The 20,363-nt window shown below is 45.9% G+C and overlaps 1 protein-coding gene across 3 annotated transcripts in view; it reads right to left on the bottom strand.

The window, feature by feature from the left end:
* Positions 1-222: 222 nt before the first annotated feature.
* The window catches only part of LOC101528887 (putative tetratricopeptide repeat protein 41), a 75,877-nt gene continuing 55,736 nt past the window's right edge, over positions 223-20,363 (bottom strand). For 2 of the 3 annotated variants that reach the window (XM_058673035.1, XM_058673034.1), the window contains exons 11-16: positions 19,859-20,030; positions 16,738-16,885; positions 16,022-16,174; positions 12,551-12,684; positions 995-1,124; positions 223-916 (exon numbers count right to left, since the gene is read on the bottom strand). In XM_058673035.1, coding sequence (XP_058529018.1) covers positions 238-916; positions 995-1,124; positions 12,551-12,684; positions 16,022-16,174; positions 16,738-16,885; positions 19,859-20,030 — 1,416 coding nt within the window. In that variant the 3' untranslated portion in view covers positions 223-237. The remainder of the gene's footprint in view (positions 917-994; positions 1,125-12,550; positions 12,685-16,021; positions 16,175-16,737; positions 16,886-19,858; positions 20,031-20,363) is intronic. The other variant, XM_058673036.1, reaches the window with a different exon arrangement.

The raw sequence follows: 20,363 nt of genomic DNA, 5'->3' as shown, positions 1-20,363 counted from the left end.
GGCTAAAAACACCTAGACTAATTGGACTCATCTGTATCCAATATCCTGCTAAATGAGGATGTGGGGGGAAGAGTATATAAGGAGAGCTGCAGGATCAATAAAGGGAGACTTCGCAGAGACTTCTACCATCACTGGCCTCCTATTGGTGCTTCATCCCCAGACCCTCTCCCTGTCCACGTTACTGGCTCTGCTAGTTGGAGCAGAAAAGAATTTAGACACACCAAGAGCTCACAATTTTTATTCCCTATTAATATCATCGGAGGTCTTCTTCAACAATCTTGTTTCTGTTTGAGAGCTTCTCAGTGAAAAACACCTCTGAGGACTGGCACTAGAATCCGGACTATGGAAAAGCCACTTTTCAGATATGAACTCAAGTCGGTGTTCCCAGGAGTTCTCGGTGCTGGGAGGCCCCAGCAGTGGGTGGCGGAAGAGTGTGGTGATTTGGCCGTCCCCACGCTCCCTTTTAGCGGACAAACTCCTTGGCCCCAAATGCGCTAAGAAGCTGTTTGTTTTATCCAAGGATGAGATCCTGGAGGGATGCTTTTCCTTCTGCTTGGATGCTTCCTCCCCAGGGCCATTCCATGTCTGAGCAGGGCTTTGTGTCTTTCGGTGGGTCTTCTCATCAGCAGAAAGGCAGAGAACAGGTCTTGAGATCTGTTTCCCTTTCCTCGATGCCCATTTTGGTCTATCGGAAGGCACGGCAGGTGCTGAGTCCCTGCTTTTGGCCCTCCACAGCTTGCTGGCATTGGCCCACATCGCGGAGCTCACTGTGTCAGAGCTGTGAGCACTGCAGTAGTTTAACTTCAGCAGGTGCTTGCACAGTGAGGAGTCGCTCCTGGGGCCCTCCAGAGAGGAACGGCTCCGGCCCTGAGGCCACCATTTCCCACCCTTAAGCAGCTGGATTTCCTTCAGAAGGCTGCAAGAGATCAAAGATGTTGGGTCAAATGAATCATAGTTTTGTTTTGTTTGTTTGAGACTTGAATTAGAGACTCACCACAGGATTCCACGGATTGAGGAATGAGAAGGCCCCAGGTGGGTTGCCCTTAAACCAAGTGATCTGTGCAGATAACTCTCAGCCTCTGTCAGGGTGTGGTGACGTGAATCACACATCAGTAACTGACCTGCTGGGTATTTGAAAATCAGAATAGAAGACATTTTTAAAAAATGACGATTAGAACCACATGTTTGAAGGACAAGAATTTGGCAGTCAATTGGCCTAGCCATTAAGACACCTGTGTCCCACATCAGAATTGCACTCCCAACTGGTTCCACTCCAACTCCAGCTCCTGAATTCCAGGTTCTGCTGCAGTGTATCCAGGGAGACAGCAATGATGGCCCAGGCAATGGTTTTCCTGCTACCCACTTGGGGAACCCTGAAGGAATTTATAGCTCCCAGCTATAGCTCTGAGCCACTGCAGGCATCTGTAGAGAGAATCAGAAATAGCATCCCTCTGTCTCTCTGTCACTCGCTTGCTCACACACACACAATTCAAACAAAAAAGATAAAAGCATTTTTAAGAGGTGGCATCGCAACATTATTGTAAGACTCTGCCAAAAAATAGTTAGCCTGAATCTAATCATAAACAACTGAAGAATAAAAGAGCAAAGGGAAGGACACTTGGGGCAGGATGGGAAGGGCCAAATACGGGTTAGACCCTTCCAGAAAACTGCCCATGTCATGAAAAACAACAAGGCTACCAAAATGCAAGACCCACAACGGGATTCTGGTTCCAAAAGGACATTACTCAGCTATTTAGGGGAATATGAATATTGGACTATACATTATTTGTTAGGTAATAGGTTAAGTCTCTTGGATTTGGGTAAGATTGCCATGGTTTTATTTGGGACTTTATCGCCCTGAGAAGAAAAATGCTGAAGTATGTAGCAATACACTAAGCTGGCATGTTTGCAACTCATCAGATGGTTCAGAAAAACATACCTGTGTGTTTGTGTGAATGAAACAGAGAAGGGAGATGGAGCAAAACATTCGCAGGTGGTGAGTATGGATAAAGCTTTACCAGTGCTAACTTACAGAGAAAAGGAGACAGATCTTCCATCTGCTGCTTCATGCCCCAAATGAGGCGGAGACAAGTCTCTCAAACTCCTCCCACTCAAGCCTTTGCCCTGGATGGGGAGGGAATCTGACATTTCATTATGCAGTCTGTAAGTTGTTTTGCATATCCTTCAGAATAACCCGATACAGGCAGACATTATTACCCTCTTTCAGTCAGGAAGAAAATTGAGACTCAGGGGTTAGGAAACCTAGAAATACCAGAAAGTGGATTCCAACCTAGGCCCCTAGCATTTGAGACTACAACTTCCAAAATGAACAACAGAATTCTCCTAGTTGCTTTGGCCCCTTGGGAGATTTTTTCTTCCCCCAAAGCAGCTGTGAAGGAATCACTAGTTATTCTTTCCAAAGTGCACTCTTGTATGAGGCCATACCCACCTTAATTTCTTTTCTTTTTTTTAAAGGGAGAGATATCTTTTATTTATTTATTTATTTTTCTTTATTATTATTATTATTTTATTTTGACAATCTTTACACAGTTGATTAGGGTGCCAAGTGTCAAAGGCTACAGGAAAGTGGGTAATACCATTGTTTCCACATTCTGTTTTTTCCTTCCTGTATCTGAGGAAGGGGAGACACAAAGGGAGAAGCCACACCCAGCCTCCCAACCACGCCAGGGTCCCTGATGTGGGCCATGCTCTGAGGGCACTGCTCAAGTGGTTTTGATAGTTCAACAGTTTTGAATTTTGCCCATCTCACCATTCCAAGCATGATGAAATCTCTCCAGAATCCACTGGCTGACATAGTCCACCTTAGAGTCTCCGTTTCCCGAGATTTTCACTGCCAACACTTGGTTGGGGTAGTTGATCAATTTGTTCTGTCCTCTGTCATAGTACCAAGTGTTCTCTGCAGGCTCCACTGTACTGTCATATCCTCCATGTGCACCTGGATATGCTGTCCACTGCTCCATCTGAGCCACTGAGGAGGCTCAGCTTTGACAGATGCATTCCATAGTCAGACCATGGATCTTTTCCCATGCAATCTTCTCCATGGTTGAAGTTCTGAGTCCAGCAGTTCAACTGGGGGGATCCCAGACCTGATTCTTGTGTGTACTTGCCAATACCGGGTCCAGCATAGTCCATCATCCCAATCAGCTTATGCATATGCTGGTGGTTGCAATTGCTGGGTCAGTTTTGCCTCCAGTTCTATTTTCTACACAAACCAATGGGTGTTGGAGCCCAGCCTGATCCTGCCCACCATATACTCAGCCCTCACACAAACCAGTGGGACCTGTATGTAGCCTAGTTGGAGCGACTCCCCAGAACCCCCACCAGGCCCGCCCCCTGCCCTGGTTCCTGCATTTGCCAATATGTACTGCAGACTGGTCCAATCTGTCCTACCTCCCATTCAGCTTTTATACATGTCAATGGGCATTGAAGCCTAGTTCAACCCAACCAGCCCCACTATCCAGCCTACGCATGTGCCAGCAGGTGCCATTCTCTGTCTAGCCTTGCCTGTCCCAGACATGGTTCTCCTGCTCATCAGTCAGAGTTGCAACCCAAGAGGGAGGTGCCCACTGTTTCCCTAATGGGCCCACTCCCATTCCTGGATCCTGCACTCTCCAGGTGGTTCTGCAGTTTTACTTGACAAAATCAGCCCCCAGTGCCAGCCTCTGCCAGCTGATGCTGCAGCAAAACCCAAACAATCCACACCCATTCTGACTTATGCTTGCACCAGTAGGAACAGTCAATCCAGCCTAGCTCTTCCCTGATCCAGCTCACATGAGGCCAACAGGTATTGTAGCCCTACCCGGTATGGTCTGCTCCCATCCCAACTCACACTCTCCAGTGTGAGTAGTGGTCCAGCAGGGGAGCCCATGACCTTTATGTTAGTAAACAGGTAGTCTCCCATTTTGGTGTTTAATTCTCAGTGACCTCCTTTCTTGGTTTCTAAGATTTTATTGATTCTCAGCCCATCTCTATAACCGCTCTTTCATTTTTTTTCCAGCACACATCCCATTTCCATTCCTTACATTCTGGCATTTCCCCAAGTTCTATCTCTTGACATTTCCTTATCTTATTTTATTCTTCTCTCAATCATTCTGCTGGGTTGAGCCACTAAATGCTAAGAAATCCAAAATGTTCTATTCAGCTCATGCATCAGTATTTTGCTGCCCACTCAATATCTCCACTCAGATAGGAAATGCAAGCTCAATGTGCCCAAACTTAGCTCATTATGACCCATACCTCACCACCCCCTCTCCAACCTGTGCACCCTGTCTAGGATGGCAGCAGCATCATCCACTCAGTTACACTGGCCAATCCTGTAACTATAAGCTGAGACATGCCTTTATTTTCTCTCATTCTTTCACCTCCAAAACCCAACCAAGCATGAGTCCAGTTCAATTGATCTACTAAAAATCCTAGTCATATCTCTGCCCACCCCTTGAGCACAGTGCGCAAGATTTGCCCAATTTGCTTGCCTTTGTTCATGCTGACCTTCATTACCTAAAACATTTTTCCTAACCTTCTATTACAGACCTGTGTCAGGAACCACAGCCCGAGTCATTTTCTCTAGAAAATCCTCCTTCTTGTCTCCTTCATGTACTTCCCTATGACCTCTCCAGTGTCTGTCTCCAACCTGTCACATTGGGCTGGGGCTATCACTGTGTGCCTATCTCCCCCAAAAGACCATAAAATCAGGCCATAAAAGTGGCAAACACTTAGAATTGAGTTCAGCGAACCAGATTCCAAGCCTGAAGTCCACTAGCTCTGAGGCTTGGGAATGAAACTTGGTCTGTATGAACTCAATGATTAAAGCCTCTGATTTACAGGATTCTCTGATCACAAGTATTGGGTTAAGCCATATGAGACACCTGAATATATATTTAGCTTTAAGGTTGGTGCACTGGGGCAAGTGTTGGTTGCTGTAGGTGAGATGCTGCTTGGGATACCCATATCCCACATCAAAGTGTCTGGGTTTGAGTTTAGCTAGTTCAGCTGCACTCCCAATTCCAGCTTCCCGTAATGCAAACCCTGGGAGGCAACAAGTGGTGGTTCAAGTAGTTGGATCTCTCCACCCATGTGGGAGACCCTGATTGGGCTCTGGATTTATCTTGGCCCAGTACAGGTTGTTGCAGACATCTGAGAAGTGAACCAGCAGGTGGATAATTATCTCTCTCGCTCGCTCTCTCTTTCTCTCTTCTCCTCAGTCATTTTCTCTCTATTCTGTATTTTTGTCTCTCTCTCACTCTTGCTCTCACTTTTTCTCTGGCTTTGAAACAAGTGACAATAAGTGAATAAGAAATTTTAAAATCCTAGCCTTAGATTATTTTACAAAGTTTAGTGATCTCTTAAAGTCCCTTCCAGGTTTAAAAGCTTTCTAGGTTCATAAGGACTACCATTTTCTTGTAATTGGTACTGTTTATAAATTTGCAACTCATTGAAAATTATTAAACCCGTAGCTGGCATTTCAACATACCAGGTGAAGTTGCCACCACAATGTCAGCATCCCACAAAGGCCCTGGGTTCAAGTCCTGGCTGCTCTACTTCCTATCCAACTCCCTGCTAATGTGCCTAGGAAAACAGCAGAAGATGACACAAATCCTTGGGTCCTTGCACCCATATGGAAGATCTGCATGAAGCTCCTGTTTCAGCCTCATCAAGCCCTGACCACTGAATCAATTAAAGATTTCTGTCTCTCCCCATCTCTCTGGCTTGCAAATAAATATTTTTTTTTAAAATGATTAAGCCTAACACTAAATAAGAAGGAAGCTCTGTTAACACAAACTAGCTTGCTGGAATAACCAGGGTCCTCCCTCCTCCATTTGTTCTACAAAATATTCTCTGGGCAGCCAGCAGGTTCCTCTTTACTCTGCAGCCATCCGTCTTGGTTCTGGCATGACTCAAAGTCAATTGAGCTTACTAACCCAATTAGGTAATTCGACCAATTAATGCAAATTAATGAGAATGAGTGTGAAATGAAAGGGAATTATTTACTATGGGAACCAGACTCAATACCTCTGGAAGACTGATACCCTGAGATGCTAAAAAGCATGAAACCTTTGAAGCTCTGAGTAAGCCAGAGAGTGCTCAGAAGCCGAGAGGAAGGGTGGCAGCAGTCTGGAAGGATCGTGCATGTGGAAGTGCGTCACCACTGTCATCACCCTACAGAATTTCAAACTAGAAACTGTGGCTGATGCAACAGGAGAAAGATGACACCCAGTTCCAATCAGCAAGCCCACTGCTAGAAAAAAAAAGACCTTGATTCTACATTTTCAAATGTGGAAAAAAACACACATTCATGGTGAAGTTTAAATTGTAAGGTTGCTTTGTGTTGCTTACCTGGCTTTTGGGACTGAATGCTACACAGAACAGGGTTCCAGCTGAGCTGAGCAGAGCCTTTTTAAATTAAGCACAGAGAAGGCACTGACTCACCCTGCTCCGTCACCCACTGGAGCCTTTGTTTAATGTCTTCCTTCTAAATTTGACTGAGATGGCTGGCATTTCTTTTCTAAAAGAAATCCAGGGAGCAGGACGTAACATAATGTTCATCTACCATCCTTCATCCAAAATAAACAACTCAGAACAGAACCTCAGCTTGATACAATGGAACACACAGAGCCCCATTTCTCTTTTCTCCTTCCCACTTGAATGGTTTCTCTGTGGAACAATTTATGGCACGTTTCAAAGAGGGAAAGCCGGAGGACTGTTCTGTGTCAGAGGCAGCTTAGAACACAATTGTAAAAACCCCTCATTTTCAAGTCAGCCTTCCTTCTAACATCTCTGGGAGTAGTAATTTTATTAAGTTTAGGTTTATACTTGAAACTGAATAAAAGTTGAGAGGAGATGAGTTATAAAGAATATAAGAAACAAGAAGGCATTTCATCTATGAATAAGTTCCTCACTAAGGAAAAGGAAGAAAGATGGAGGAGAGAGGAGTGTGGGAGGAGGAAGAGAAAACCAAAAGTAGGCATTGGTCACCACCTCACAAACCCAGTGTTTTAAGATGAGCTGACAATAATATTATATGAAAAAAATGTTGTGTTTGTGGCCAGAACTGTAGTATATCAAGTTAGGCCACTGCCTATGATGCCATTATCCCACATGGGTGTGCCAGTTCAAATCCCAGCTGCTCCACTTCCAATCCAGCTCTCTGCTAGGAAATCAATGGAAGATGGCCCAAATCCTTGGGCCCCTGCACTCACTACGGAGACCTGGAATAGGCTTCTATCTCTTGACTTAGCAGCCATCTGGAGAGTAAACTAGCAGGTGGAAGATCTCTCATCTCCCCGCACCTCCTTCCTCTGTAACTCTCTAGCTTTGAAATAAGTTGTTTTAAAAAATGTTGTGATTATAACTTAAGTCTTCACTATCAAAAATGGCTGGAAGCCTACTATTTTCATATTCACTAGAAGACCAGGGTGCATTCTACATGTTGTAATAACCTCTGACTAAGGGAGGTGCCAAAATAGTTGAGTGAGAGACAAAGGGAGATCTGAAAAGTCAACCAGAAGTGATTCATTCCAGTAAGTCCAATCTGGGTTGTTTCTTTCAATACTGCCATCTGGGGGCAAATGATGGCAATACTGAAATAGAACCTGCGTCTCCACTTCCGGGGCCTCCCGAGGTAAGCAGAGTACTTATGTACCACTGCTGATGCGGTGACCCACCAGAGCCTTACACAAAGAATAAATGGAAAGGAATAAGCCAAGGGGCTCAGGGTGTTTGTGGGATCAAAATCCAGACAGTGGAGACAAACAGGAAATAAGAATCTAAAGCAAGCCCTCAGTGACTCTGGATTCACAGTGCTATTTCAGACCATTATATTAGAAATCCCCTGTGAAGCCTGTGCCAGGGAAATAAATAGAGCCTGGACACTGACCTGCTTTGCCAGAAACTTGCACTGGCTTTCAGTCACTGTTCAGTAAACACTCCAAATCAATGACCTGGGCTAGGCAGCCTGTGCCTGGCCCCTCACAGACAGGAAACACACACACACACACACACACACACACACACACACAGAATTTCCACCCAGTGGATCACTCCCCAGACACCCTGAATGGCAAAGACTGGGCCAGGTCAACAAAAGCCCATAAAACAATCTAGGCTCTCCTTGTGAGTGGCAAGAACTGAATTACTTTGAGCCATCACTACCATCTCTTACGGTATGCACTGACAGGAAGCTGAAACTTGGAGCCAGAACTGGGAATGTAACCCAGGGACTCCGGATCTGGGGGTGCTGGCATCCCAATGAGTGGTTTAACTTACTAAGCCACAACACAAGCCCCAATTTTATTTAAGAAGTTGCAAGGGGCCCGGCGGCATGGCCTAGCAGCTAAAGTTCTCGCCTTGAAAGCCCCGGGATCCCATATGGGCGCCGGTTCTAATCCCGGCAGCTCCACTTCCCGTCCAGCTCCCTGCTTGTGGCCTGGGAAAGCAGTCGAGGACGGCCCAAAGCTTTGGGACACTGCACCTGTGTGGGAGACCCAGAAGAGGTTCCTGGTTCCCGGCATCGGATCGGCACAGCACCGGCCCGTTGCAGCTCACTTGGGGAGTGAAACATCGGATGGAAGATCTTCCTCTCTGTCTCTCCTCCTCTGTGTATATCCGGCTTTCCAATAACAATAAAATCTTTAAAAAAAAGAAAGAGAAGTTGCAAGAACATAGTTGTCGCTACCATTACAAATGCTTATCTGAAAGTAAGTGAATATATTAGAGTTCGAAAAAACCAGCCACCAAAGTTATTGCATGAAGTAACTAGATCAAACAGAACTAGTTCCTTTCCATAAATTTCCTCTACTTTTACACCTGCATTTTGCAAGGAAAATGCTTCACTCACTCAATTCAGAATCTTTTACTGGAATAAAATAGCTACATACCCTTGAACACATTTGCGCGGGAAAACACACAGCTTGATCTAGAGACTAAAAATATTCTCTCCTGATATCAGGTGTTTCTGAGGTTTTCCTCCTCGGCAAGTGAGCAGGTTGAAAGTAACTGTGCTCTGTGGTGAAACAGGTTAACCAGCACACCCTTGTGGCCCCGCATTTGGTTTCGGGCATCGCTGTCATCTCAGGCTTGTCTGGATTTCCCCTGGTGTTAGGCAGGAGAGGTGCTGCTGTACTGGCTATGGTCAGAGGCTTAGCAGCCATCAGGCACACTCACCCCGACTCAGTGTCAGGGGCAGTCACCTCCCCTGCTCCCCCACTCCACTGAGTCATAAAAATAAAAAAAAAATTTCCGTATTTCTACACTGGCAGGCAGAATCATGAGCAGACAGAAACCAGCTGTGTAGGCTGAATTATAAATTGTGTCACAAGGCATCAGGACCTCCGACATTGCAAAGTTGTGGTGTTTATGGAAAATGGGATTTCCTGTGTAGCCTCCCTGAGTGGATAATCAAGACCACCAGAGAGCTGGAGAGGACGAGCCCAGGGCTCTACCCCGGCCCACCTGCCCAAGCTCTGAGGGCTCTCAGCACACCAGGTACCCACTCCTGCAAAAGCATGAAGGTTGAGAAGCTCTGCCCTGAGGCTCACACACTTGACCCCCTCCCCCGGCGTGCCTGCCCCTCCAGCTGCACATGTCCTGTCTTTCTGGCCCACTGTCCAAGCACTGTCCGCGGCCTCCCAGGAAACTCCTTATCATCAGTTTCCAAGCCTGGCAGCAACTGACAGAATCCACTGCAGTGGTCACTGTATGCAGAGCAGGCTAATGGACAAGGGGCCATACATGGAGGCAGTGAGACACAAGGTCTGGATGCTGTGGGCCATGGCAACAGCAAAGCTTGGAGAGGAAGGGCCCCTCAGGAAACCTCTGAGGCTCCTTCTGTGGGTAGCCAGGTGACTACCCCTAAAGGGAAATAAAAGCCCTCCAAACTGCGCTGGTACCAACGAAAAAGAAACTCAGGATTCACCATAAACTCAAGTGATACTGTCAAACTTTGATTTGAAAAAAAGTTTAATTTTAAGTCTGGGGCCAATGTGGTGACTCAACAGGCTAATCCTCTACCTGCAGTAATGCATCCCGTATGGGCACCAGTTCCAGTTCTGGCTGCTCACTTCTGATCCAGCTCCCTGATTATGGACTGGGAAAGCAGCAGAGGATGATTCAAGTGTCAGGACCTTGTACCCAGATGAGAGACAAGGAAGAAGTTTCTGGCTCCGAACTTTGCATCAGCCCAGTTCTGGCTATTGCAGCCATCTGGGTGCAATAAGATGGAAGCTTGCTCTCTCTCTCTTTCTGTGTCTCTCCTTCTCTCTGTTAAATTTGCCTTTCCAGGGCCCAGGTCCTAGGGCCCACCTGTGCAGTGAGTGCTGGGTCTGTGAGCCCAGAAGGTGAGGATAGGGGGATCCTGAGGGCCCCGGTCACCTGGGCCAGGTCCTTGGGCCCACCTGCACAGTGGGTACTGGGTCATGCTGGGTCCATGAACCCCAGGAGCAGTGAGTCCAGCGAGAACTGGTCCTCCTCATTAGAAGAGACAGAGCAGTGGACGGCAGGCCCTGATGCACATGGAGGATATGGCAGCCCATTGGGGCCTGCAGAGGATATCTGGTACTATAGCAGAGGAAGGACAGAACAAATTGGGCAACTACCCCAGCCAAACAATGACAGCAAAAATTTGGTCAAATGGAGACTGTAAGGTCGGCTATGTCAGCCAGTGGACATCGGAAGAGATTCCTCATCCTTGCATTGGCGAGACTGAGAGCATTTCAGAACTAACAAAACCACCTGGGCAGAACCATCAGGGTATGCGCCACATCGGGACCCTGGGTTGATACTGGATGGCCATTCCCCATCCCTGAGTACTGGGGTGGTTAGGAGGTAGGGTATGGCTCCTCCTGATACCTCCTCTCTTCCCCCAGAAACAGGAAGAAGAAACAAAAATTTGGAAACAATGATCACAACTACTTTTCCTTAACCCTTGGTCCTTCCCACCCTGATAAACTACATAAACATCAACAAAAATAGAGTTTAAAAATTGCATTTCAAATAAAAATAATCTTTAAAAAAAAGTTGAAACTCCTTGAATGGGAGTAAAACAGAAGCAAGAAGTAACAAAAGACTGGATATATTACTTTGAGTCTCCCTAGTAAGAGTGAAACCTTCGTGCATTTTTTTTTATTTCGGGCTTTAATTGTTGGGGTTATTTATTTATTTGGGAGGCAGAGAGAGAGCTCCCACCTGCTTGTCCACTCTAAATGCCTACAATGTCCAAGGCCAATCCTCAAGGCTGAGAACTCAAGCCAGGTCTCCTCCAGCTGGAACCCAATTGCCTGAGCCCCCTCATCTGGTGCCTCTGAGTCTACCTTCATAGGAAACGTAGTCAGGAGCCAGTGAGGGAAAATCCAACCTAGGAAATCTGATTGGAGACACGGGGTTTTTGTTTTATTTTGTTTGTTTAATTTGAACAGCAGAGTTACAAAGAAAAAGAGGGAGAGACAAATAATCCTTCTGCTACTTCACTCCTCAAATGGCTACAACACCCAAGGTTGGGCCGGACTGAAGCCAAGAGCCACAAGCTTCTTCTCAGTCTCCAAGGTGTGGAGCAAAAGCCCAGGGACTTGTTAAGCCATTTACTATTGCTCTCCCAGGCAAATTAACAGGGAGATGCATAGGAAGTGGAGCAGCTTGGACTACAACCGATCACCCAACACTGGATGCCGGTGCTTACAGGCTCTAGCTTAACCTGTGGCACCACAGAATAGCCTGATACAGGCATCTTAACCCCTAGGCCAAGCACCTTCCCCTAAGTTTAAAATTTTTATATTTAATCCAAAAGTGCTTTCAATACTCTGCCAAGTCTAAGATCCTGGATCCTACAATTTTGTCTAAAATCAAGGTGGACTCCTGTGAGAAGTTATCTTGCTATTTCTGGAGACCTTAGCATCATAGATATAACGTGAAAGATGTTATTAACATACCAACAAGGTTTTAAGAAAGCAGCAAAACTACACAGGTAGGAGACAAGCATGGTTGGACACGGTTCTTATAAACAAATGCAAAATGGGATGGGAAGGTGTTTGAAAGCTATCTCTCTGAGTAAGGAAAGTTAAATAGCCAGCAACAAAAAGTTGAAAGCATATGGAACAGGAGGTACTTGTTTCAAAATCCAAGTTATTTTAAAATAAATAAGGCATGCATAAGAAATCACTGGGAAAGTCACCTTTTTAGAAACAGATAAGGGACCAGTGTGGTAGTCTAATGGCTAAGGTCCTCACCCTGCACATGCTGGGATCCCATATGAGTGTCGGCTTATGTCCTAGCAGTTCTGCTTCCCATCCAGCTTCCTATTTGTGGCCTGGGAGAGCAGAAGAGAAGGCCCAAAGCTTTGGGACCCTGCACCCACGTGGGAGACCTGGAAGAAGATCCTGGCTCCTGGCTTCAGATCAGTCAGCTCCAGCCATTGTGGCCACTCGGGAAGTGAATCAGCAGATGGAAGATCTTCCTCTCTGTATTTTCTCCTCTCCGTCTATATGACTTTCCAATAAGAATAAACAAATCTTAAAATAAATAAACAGATGAGAATATGTACCTAATTTACACAGGGTGTCACTGAGGCTGATGTACAGCTGCTTCCGGATGAGGAAGGAGTTAGCCAGGGTGTCTGCCTTTTCCTTTATTTTTATCACGTGCTTATAATATTCAATTACTTGCTTCCTTTTGGACCTAGAAAAGATGAATTAAAGTGTTACAAGAATGAAGTCTGTCATTCGTTCATTCACACCCATTCCCTAGCATTAGGCACTAGGGCTGAGTATCAAAGACAAGTAAGACTAACCATTGCCCTAACAATCCCCTAAGAGAGGAGGGAAGACTGGAGAGTAAAGCAAAGGTCCACTCATGAAGGACTGGCTGCAAAACTCATGTCTGAACTTGGATTTTGAAGCATTTCCTCTAAGAAAAAGACAAAAATCTGATCTGCACTTAAGAAAATCCACCTGTGTAGATCTGTACAGGACAAACCAGCAGGTGAAACTACAGCAGCAGGCCAGCTAGTTCTGGGAAAGATTGATGAGGGTCCCAGCTAATGCAGAGACCACAGGGAGATTTGCAAAGTCTAGCATCACAATGGATGTGCAGGCTGATGCAAAGACTGCTGAGGGAATCTATCCCTGCCATACAGTGATGTGGTTAACAGTCAGGCAGACATGGTAACAAGTACATAGGCATGGAGGCTCCTCAGACTTGCAGATACACACTGTGGCCCTACTGCTTAAAAGCTAGGCAAGTATCTTCACCTCCTGGGCCTTGGCTTCAGCCTCCTCGTGTTCCGAATGGGAACAACAGAGTTGTTGTTGGGAGTCAATAAGAAAACACAAGGAATGTGTTTAGTACAGTGACTGACAATAAGCGTATTTCAGAGATGTCACTAAGATGATTGCTTCATGTCTACACCAGGTAAGACAAAAGAGGATGCAATTTGTCTGGTAGAGAGGGGTAGATGGGTTCAGTCTTGGGCAGGTTGACCCTGAATATCCAAATAGAGACATACATCCAGTGGATGCATATGTCTGCCTCCAATGAGAGAAACCTGGAAAGAGATGGAGACAAGGAGCCATCACCCTAGGGAACAATGGCCAAAGCTGAGGAACTTGGCAAAGCTGAGGTGCTATGATCAAACACGCACAGAGCCAAGAACAGAATGTAAGAGAGTGTTGGCATCTGGGCATGAGGTGGACACAGAAAGAGGAACTCACACAAGAGACCGAGAAGGCATCATCAGAGGACAGTCACTGCAGGAGGACATCTCGGCTGATGACCCTCCTAAGAGCAGACCAAATGCAGCTGGGTAGGGCTGGAGGAGAAAAGCCAATAAATGCAGAGATAGGAAGTAATGGACTTCCTGGCAGGACGGAAGAGGGCCACGGGGGAGCATAGCTATTTATGTAAAGTTCAAACGCTGATAAAGAATGAATCATTATTTCAGACAAATATTATCATTCCTTTTTAAGGCACTTTGTTTCTCTCTGTTCTGTTTCATTAGCTTAATTCTTAAATCTGACTTTACATGTCCAGCCTTGCCTACTTCAAACTACTGGGGCCTCAGAATGCCAAGGATCATTTCTGCTGTGCATGAACCGCCTCAAGGGCCCCAGTCACTAGACCAAGAATCTACATGGCAAAATGTCTCCCGATCTTCTTAGGTGGCAGCTGTGGCCACCTAAGGACAATCTTCGACAAGGAGGTGGGCATGGGGAGAGATGGTTTTCCATGGCTTCGAAAGACTGATCATTGGCAAAGAGGTCTGGGACAAAAGCTTCCACACATGCCCAGAGCCTCTGACTCTGTGGAATAACCCAGTAATGTGAAGTGGCTCATGATTTCACACCCCAACAGCTCTGGCTTTGCACTGGGACAGCCGCATGGGCATCCGAGATAACTCAGTCATTATGTGACATGCTTAGACTGTTCCAAGAGGCAACGGTATTTGCTTCTCTAAAGGAAGTCCAATTCTCTGCTCACAGAGCTGACCTGAGGATGAGTAAGAGTGAGGTTATACATGATGTCACAGGTTTCAAAATTCACCTGTAAGGAGCAAAATAACACTAATCACTAGAATACATGCCAGACATTGTGTTAAACTCTTTCCCTTTAAGACCTCTTATTGCTCAGAATCATTCCAGGAGGGTTCAGTTATTACTGTTATTTTTCTCATTTTACCCATTAAGGAGTCAATGAGTTCTCAAGAGGTCAAGAACCTGCCCAACTTCTCAAAGTCATAAGTGGCAGAAATTTTTAGCTAGGCAGTCAGACACCAGAGTCCACCATCTCACCACTGCTACGTGACACCTGTACCTTTACCCTCAGACTTTCCCTTATTTGAGTTACTCTTTAAAAAGCACTTTCCAGGCTCAGTGCAATGCTTCAATGACTAAATCCTCACCTGGCAAATGCTGGGATCCCACATGGGCTCCAATTTGTGTCCCAGCTGCTCCACTTCCTATCCAGCTACCTGCTTGTGGCTTGAGAAAGCAGTGAAGGGATGGTCCAAAGCCTTGGGACCCTAAACCCACATGGGAGACCTGGAAAAAACTCCTAACTCCTGGCTTCAGATCAGCTCAGTTCCAGCTGTTGTGGCCATTTGGGGAGTGAACCAGCAGATGGAAGATATTCCTAACGCTCCTTCTCTCTGTAAATCTGATCTACATTTACAATAAAAATAAATCTTTTATATTTAAAAAAAACCATTTCCCTTTTAAATACCTTCTTAGAAAGGATTAAGACTGATCTGCACTCGTGTGCTAGAAACAACATTACATTCTTTCTAGGAACAAAGCCAGAAGAGGTCACCAACCTGGTAAGAGATGAAAGGAAGATCTCAGGCAAAGTGAAAACCTGTGCTAGAAAAGTAGGCCAGGAAAGAGGGAGAGGCCCGTACCCTGACCGTTCAGTCAGCTGCTCTGGAAAGGTAGAGACAAGGCCAACAGAAGCTCATCACTGCCCCCGAGATGTGCCAAGACCTTCCCCACACCAACTGGTCAAGAAAAGAGCTCAGGCCTGGCAGACGCTCACATCTCTGGGTCCGCAGCCTTCAACAGAACCAAGGTGTCCTGGGAGGTTGCCAAGGAGAGTCCCACACTTCACAGGATGAGGGGTGGCAAGAGGGGTGGCAGGTGAGTGCGACCAAACACGTTGCAGGTTCTGGCTTCAGTCTTACTAAAGAGAAAGGGCATGGTACCACAAATGGAGGCCAGGGGACACGGCCTACGCTGCAGTGAGTTTATCTTTCTCATAAGGTATGTGAGTGACACTGGGAACCATTCAACGGTGGCAGCACTCCACTCCTTTGCCCTTTCCCTACTGCCAAAACCTAAACACTTTATGCTCTGTTTCCCGATGAATAGAGCAGGGCTTGCCTCTCAGGCAGGTGAGACCTTCAAGGTTCAGGGCAAGGATGGAGCCAGAGAAGTGAGACACCCCTAATGGGTAACCCCAGGCCTGCTACCATTGGTGGGAGACTTTTTTGGGTGCGTGGAAGGGAACACATATCACAAAAACTTACTTTTCACTATCGTTTAGTGAAAAAACCAGTAAATCTGCTAAAAATTCCATAATTTCTCCCACTTGCATGGTTTTCTCACCAAACAAACTTCTCCTGATATTTAAGCACTCTTGAATTTTCACTCTTGCAAGAGAAATATTTCCAGCAACCAAACTGAAAGTAAGACATACGTGTTATTTACTGGCATGATGTAGACTGATCACATTCATTGTGCTATCAAAAATAATTCTCATCAGTGGCCTTGATTTTAAATAGTATTCTGTCCTGGAGATATCGTTTTTTAATCCTAGAAGTTTATAATAGGAGAGATGCCAGAACATTGAAGTAACATATATGAACACAGTACATACATGTCCATAAAGAAACTATGTCACTATTCCCAACCTCAGCATGTTGATCTCTGGCCACATAATTCTTGTTGTAAAAGACTCCCTGGGCATTGTACAATGTTTAGCAAAATCCGGCCTCTCCTGATTCATTGTCAATAGCAAATCCCCCAATATGACAACCAAAAATGTCTCCAGACACTGGCAAAAGACCCCTAGGTGAAGAGGAGGGGTGTTAAATTGTCCGCTTGTTGAGAATCACTAAGCTAAAGAAGAGAAATGCTGAAAGTCACTGAAGTGGGAAATGGATTAGCAGGTGAGTTAAACACATTAATCCTAACAGCAAATGCTATTACAAAAAAACAAAACAATTTGAAAACCCATGTTTACATCAGAACTCCTTCCGTGTATCTCATGGTAGCTTGATCACAGGGATTGTTACTCGGTAACTGGGAAACTTCCAAGGCATACTCCAAGACATGGTTTTCCTTTAAGTACTCCTCCGACGCTGCCTTGGCCAGGTTATTCAGCACCTTGACTGCAGAGAATAAATGTTGGCAAAGAATATAATGTTTAAAGGGTTTTTCATCTTTTTCAACAAAAGAGTTAAGCTATCAACAGGCATAGCATCTCATATAATTTCTTCATCACTGCCAACAGCCAGGTTTTTTTTTCTGTTAATGAAAGCAACTCTTGACCTATAATGTGGGGGGATTGGCTTTCATGTCATGCTTTTGTGAGTACAGAGCTGTTAGAGAGCCAAAGGACTCAAAATCACAGCTTGAAATCCAATTCTGAGTCTGTTTTGCCAATGAATGGGTCAGAAATAGAATGAGCATACAGATGTAGCGAAGCCAGTCATCACCTTAGCAACCAAGTCCTACAGAAGGCCATCAGCACAATTCTATAATAAGATACAATAAAAGCATGCATTCTTATGACAAGCAGCACACAAACAAGGCCCACAAATCCACTCACTCAAGCATGAGCTATACCTGGACACAGGGCCATGAGAAGGCACCCTCTGCAAAAGACCAACAATTTTCCTTTATTTTCTTGCAGTTTTTTCTCAACTTTTATTTGACAGGAGAGATAATGAAGAGGGGGAAAGATGAGAGGGGAGGGGAGGGGAAGGGAGGGCAAGGAAGGGGAGAGGAATAGATAGAAGAGAGGAGAGGAGAGGAGAGGGGGGGAGACGAGAGGAGAGGAGACGAGAGGAGAGGAGAGGAGAGGAGAGGAGAGGAGAGGAGACGAGAGGAGACGAGAGGAGAGGAGAGGAGAGGAGAGGAGAGGAGACGAGAGGAGACGAGAGGAGAGGAGAGGGGGGGAGACGAGAGGAGAGGAGACGAGAGGAGAGGAGAGGAGAGGAGAGGAGAGGAGAGGAGAGGAGACGAGAGGAGACGAGAGGAGAGGAGGGGGGGGGAGACGAGAGGAGAGGAGACGAGAGGAGAGGAGAGGAGAGGAGAGGAGAGGAGAGGAGAGGAGAGGAGAGGCGTCTCCATTCCCGGTTCGTTTTCCACATGCCCATAACAGCTAGTGCCAGGACAAGCCAAAACCAAGAGCCAGGAACTCGATCCAGGTCCCCCACATGGGTGACAGAGAGGTAGCACTTGCTGCCCTGCAGCTGGATCCAAAGCAGAGTTGATGGGACGCAAACCAGGCACCCAATACGGGATATGGGCTTCCCAAGTGGCGACCTAACCTGCGGCATCACGACACCTCTTCTTGCTCCTCTATTGCAAATCACAAATTTCAACAATACAGATTCCTACAAAGTAGAAAGTGTTTTCCAAAGTGTTTGTTATGGGAAGAAAAAAATCACAGTAATTGTTTTGGATGACTTTGGTTTCCTCGAACTGTTAAAGTTCTAACCCTAGTCCCTCAGAATGTGACTGTATTTGCAGAAAGGGCTATTAAAGAGGTAATTAAGATGAGGGTGGGACCTGCTGCAACATGACTGGTGTCTTTTTGAGGGACAGTTATTGGGTCCAAGAGGCCTAGCGTGGATGCCATAGCTCCACACAGCCTAAGTTGAAGCACTCTGTTTAGTCTCTGACCTTCAGGAGTAGCAATGCTCACTACCTGAGCATTATATTTCAGGATATAAGCAATTACTGAGTTCAACAAATGAGCATTGTCACTATAAAAGAGGACAGATGAGAACCTCAGAGAACGAATAGCTTGCCCAAGGTACCCTTTGATCTGCCTGCAGAGCTGACAGATTGCAAAAAACATCTCTGCTTTCTACACAAATCTGTGCTGCCCTCCACCCTGCAGTGCTACTCTGCACTCCCTCCCAGCAGAGGGGAAGGAAGCCTGATGACTGTCAAATGCTGCAGAATGGGGCACTGAGCAGTTCTGAGCCTAGGCCCAGGCTTCTGCTCACCCTCCTGGAATCCTATGATGTGCCAAGTGCCCAGGCCCAGGGTACACTCCCAGAGGATGAGGATCCCATGGCCCAGCCACACCTACCACCCCAGCCAAACAACCACCTTCTCGGCTTGATCAGCCCCCACCTGCCGGTCCATCTTCGGTGCCTGCACAAGCCATACTCACCTTCTGGGCCCACTCTGGATCAGCTGACCCACAGACTCATGTGCAAAAATAAATGCTGTTTTAAGTCAAAAGGTTTTAGGGTGATTTGCTATGCAACCAGCTCTAGCTGACAACCATGTAAGTGTGGCTAATTCTTTCAATTCGTTCTTAAATCTGACTGTAAATCAATGAGGTGGAATTACTTAACACATATTGAGAAGGCCTTATCGGAAATTTTTGAGGCTGGAAGAGTTTCACGTTTGGAGGTTTTCAGAGTTTGTGCTATTTGCATAGCCTTCACCAGTTAGACACTGGATTCAAAACCCTGAACTGCCAGCATCATGTCCATTCTCAAGAATGTTTTGGATTTTAGAACATTTGAGATTCTGGATTTTCAGATTAGAAATACACAACCTGTACCTCAGCTCAGTAAATGTTTTGTCTGTACTGTTTCAGTGGTACCCCTGGAGCCTCAGTAACAGAGAATAAAGCAATTGGTTCCATTAATTGATGGAGCACTTAGCCGCACCCCAGGAACCATTCTGTGTGTTTTATAGCCTCCTAGGAATGCTTTCGGTCCCACAGTGAAATGTATGGAAAGCCTGCCCTCACAAATCTGAAAACTGTACCCAGGAAGCTTAAGTAATGTGTTGTGAGACATGCCACTACCAGGCGGAACGGTGGGTGTGAATCCAGAAAGGCAGGCTTCCAAGTCTAGTTCCTCTTGCTCCCTTCACTGCAGGAAGCCTCCTTCTTGGAGGGGCATCCTCCCAGCCCTCCATCCTCTGAGGCTCTAGAACGAGGGGCACTTTGTGTTCAGTCCTCACATGCCCCCCAGCCCCCTTGCCCAGACAAACAAGCAAGCAACCCACAGGCGTCTGTTTCCTCTTTCTGGCTCATGGAACTAGGCCAGGAGGAGTCCAAGTCTGTGAAAATAAACAGAGGTTATTGGTCCCCTTGCTTGGGTCCAGTATACCTTTCTGCTTCATCAAGTCCTGGTTGTCTCTTACGTCGCTGAGGGAGAAACACAGCAGGTTTGACCATGCTTTCTGGAAATACTGGCACCCTTCCTGAGTCATGCCGATTTCAAGACACAGCTCTCCAGTAGCGTTCTGTACTTTAACAAGCATCTCATTCGTGGGCGGACTCTGTACAAATAGAAAGGAAATCACTCCTGAGGGAACACGGCATCAGAAGGGTACAGCTGCCAGCCGCATGCCCATAACAGGTTCCTTTCACGAAACCTTATAAAAGATGGCATGCATGATGTCACTCTGAGGGACTTTTAAATGTTTATGAAACAATGGATTACAGCAAAATCAGTGTTGGGAGACATTGCAAAATTATAAAAATACATTTGGGAAAATGTTTTCACAGGTTAACAATACAAATTTTCCAAGAATAACAAGACAATGTCTTATACATGTTAATGGCTCAATGCGTTGTGTGCAGCACTCACAGTTACTTAAAGATACAAATTT

This window comes from Ochotona princeps, chromosome 15 (assembly GCF_030435755.1).
Source record: "Ochotona princeps isolate mOchPri1 chromosome 15, mOchPri1.hap1, whole genome shotgun sequence".
NCBI lineage: Eukaryota > Metazoa > Chordata > Mammalia > Lagomorpha > Ochotonidae > Ochotona > Ochotona princeps.
This window is presented reverse-complemented; position numbering and strand designations above follow the sequence as displayed.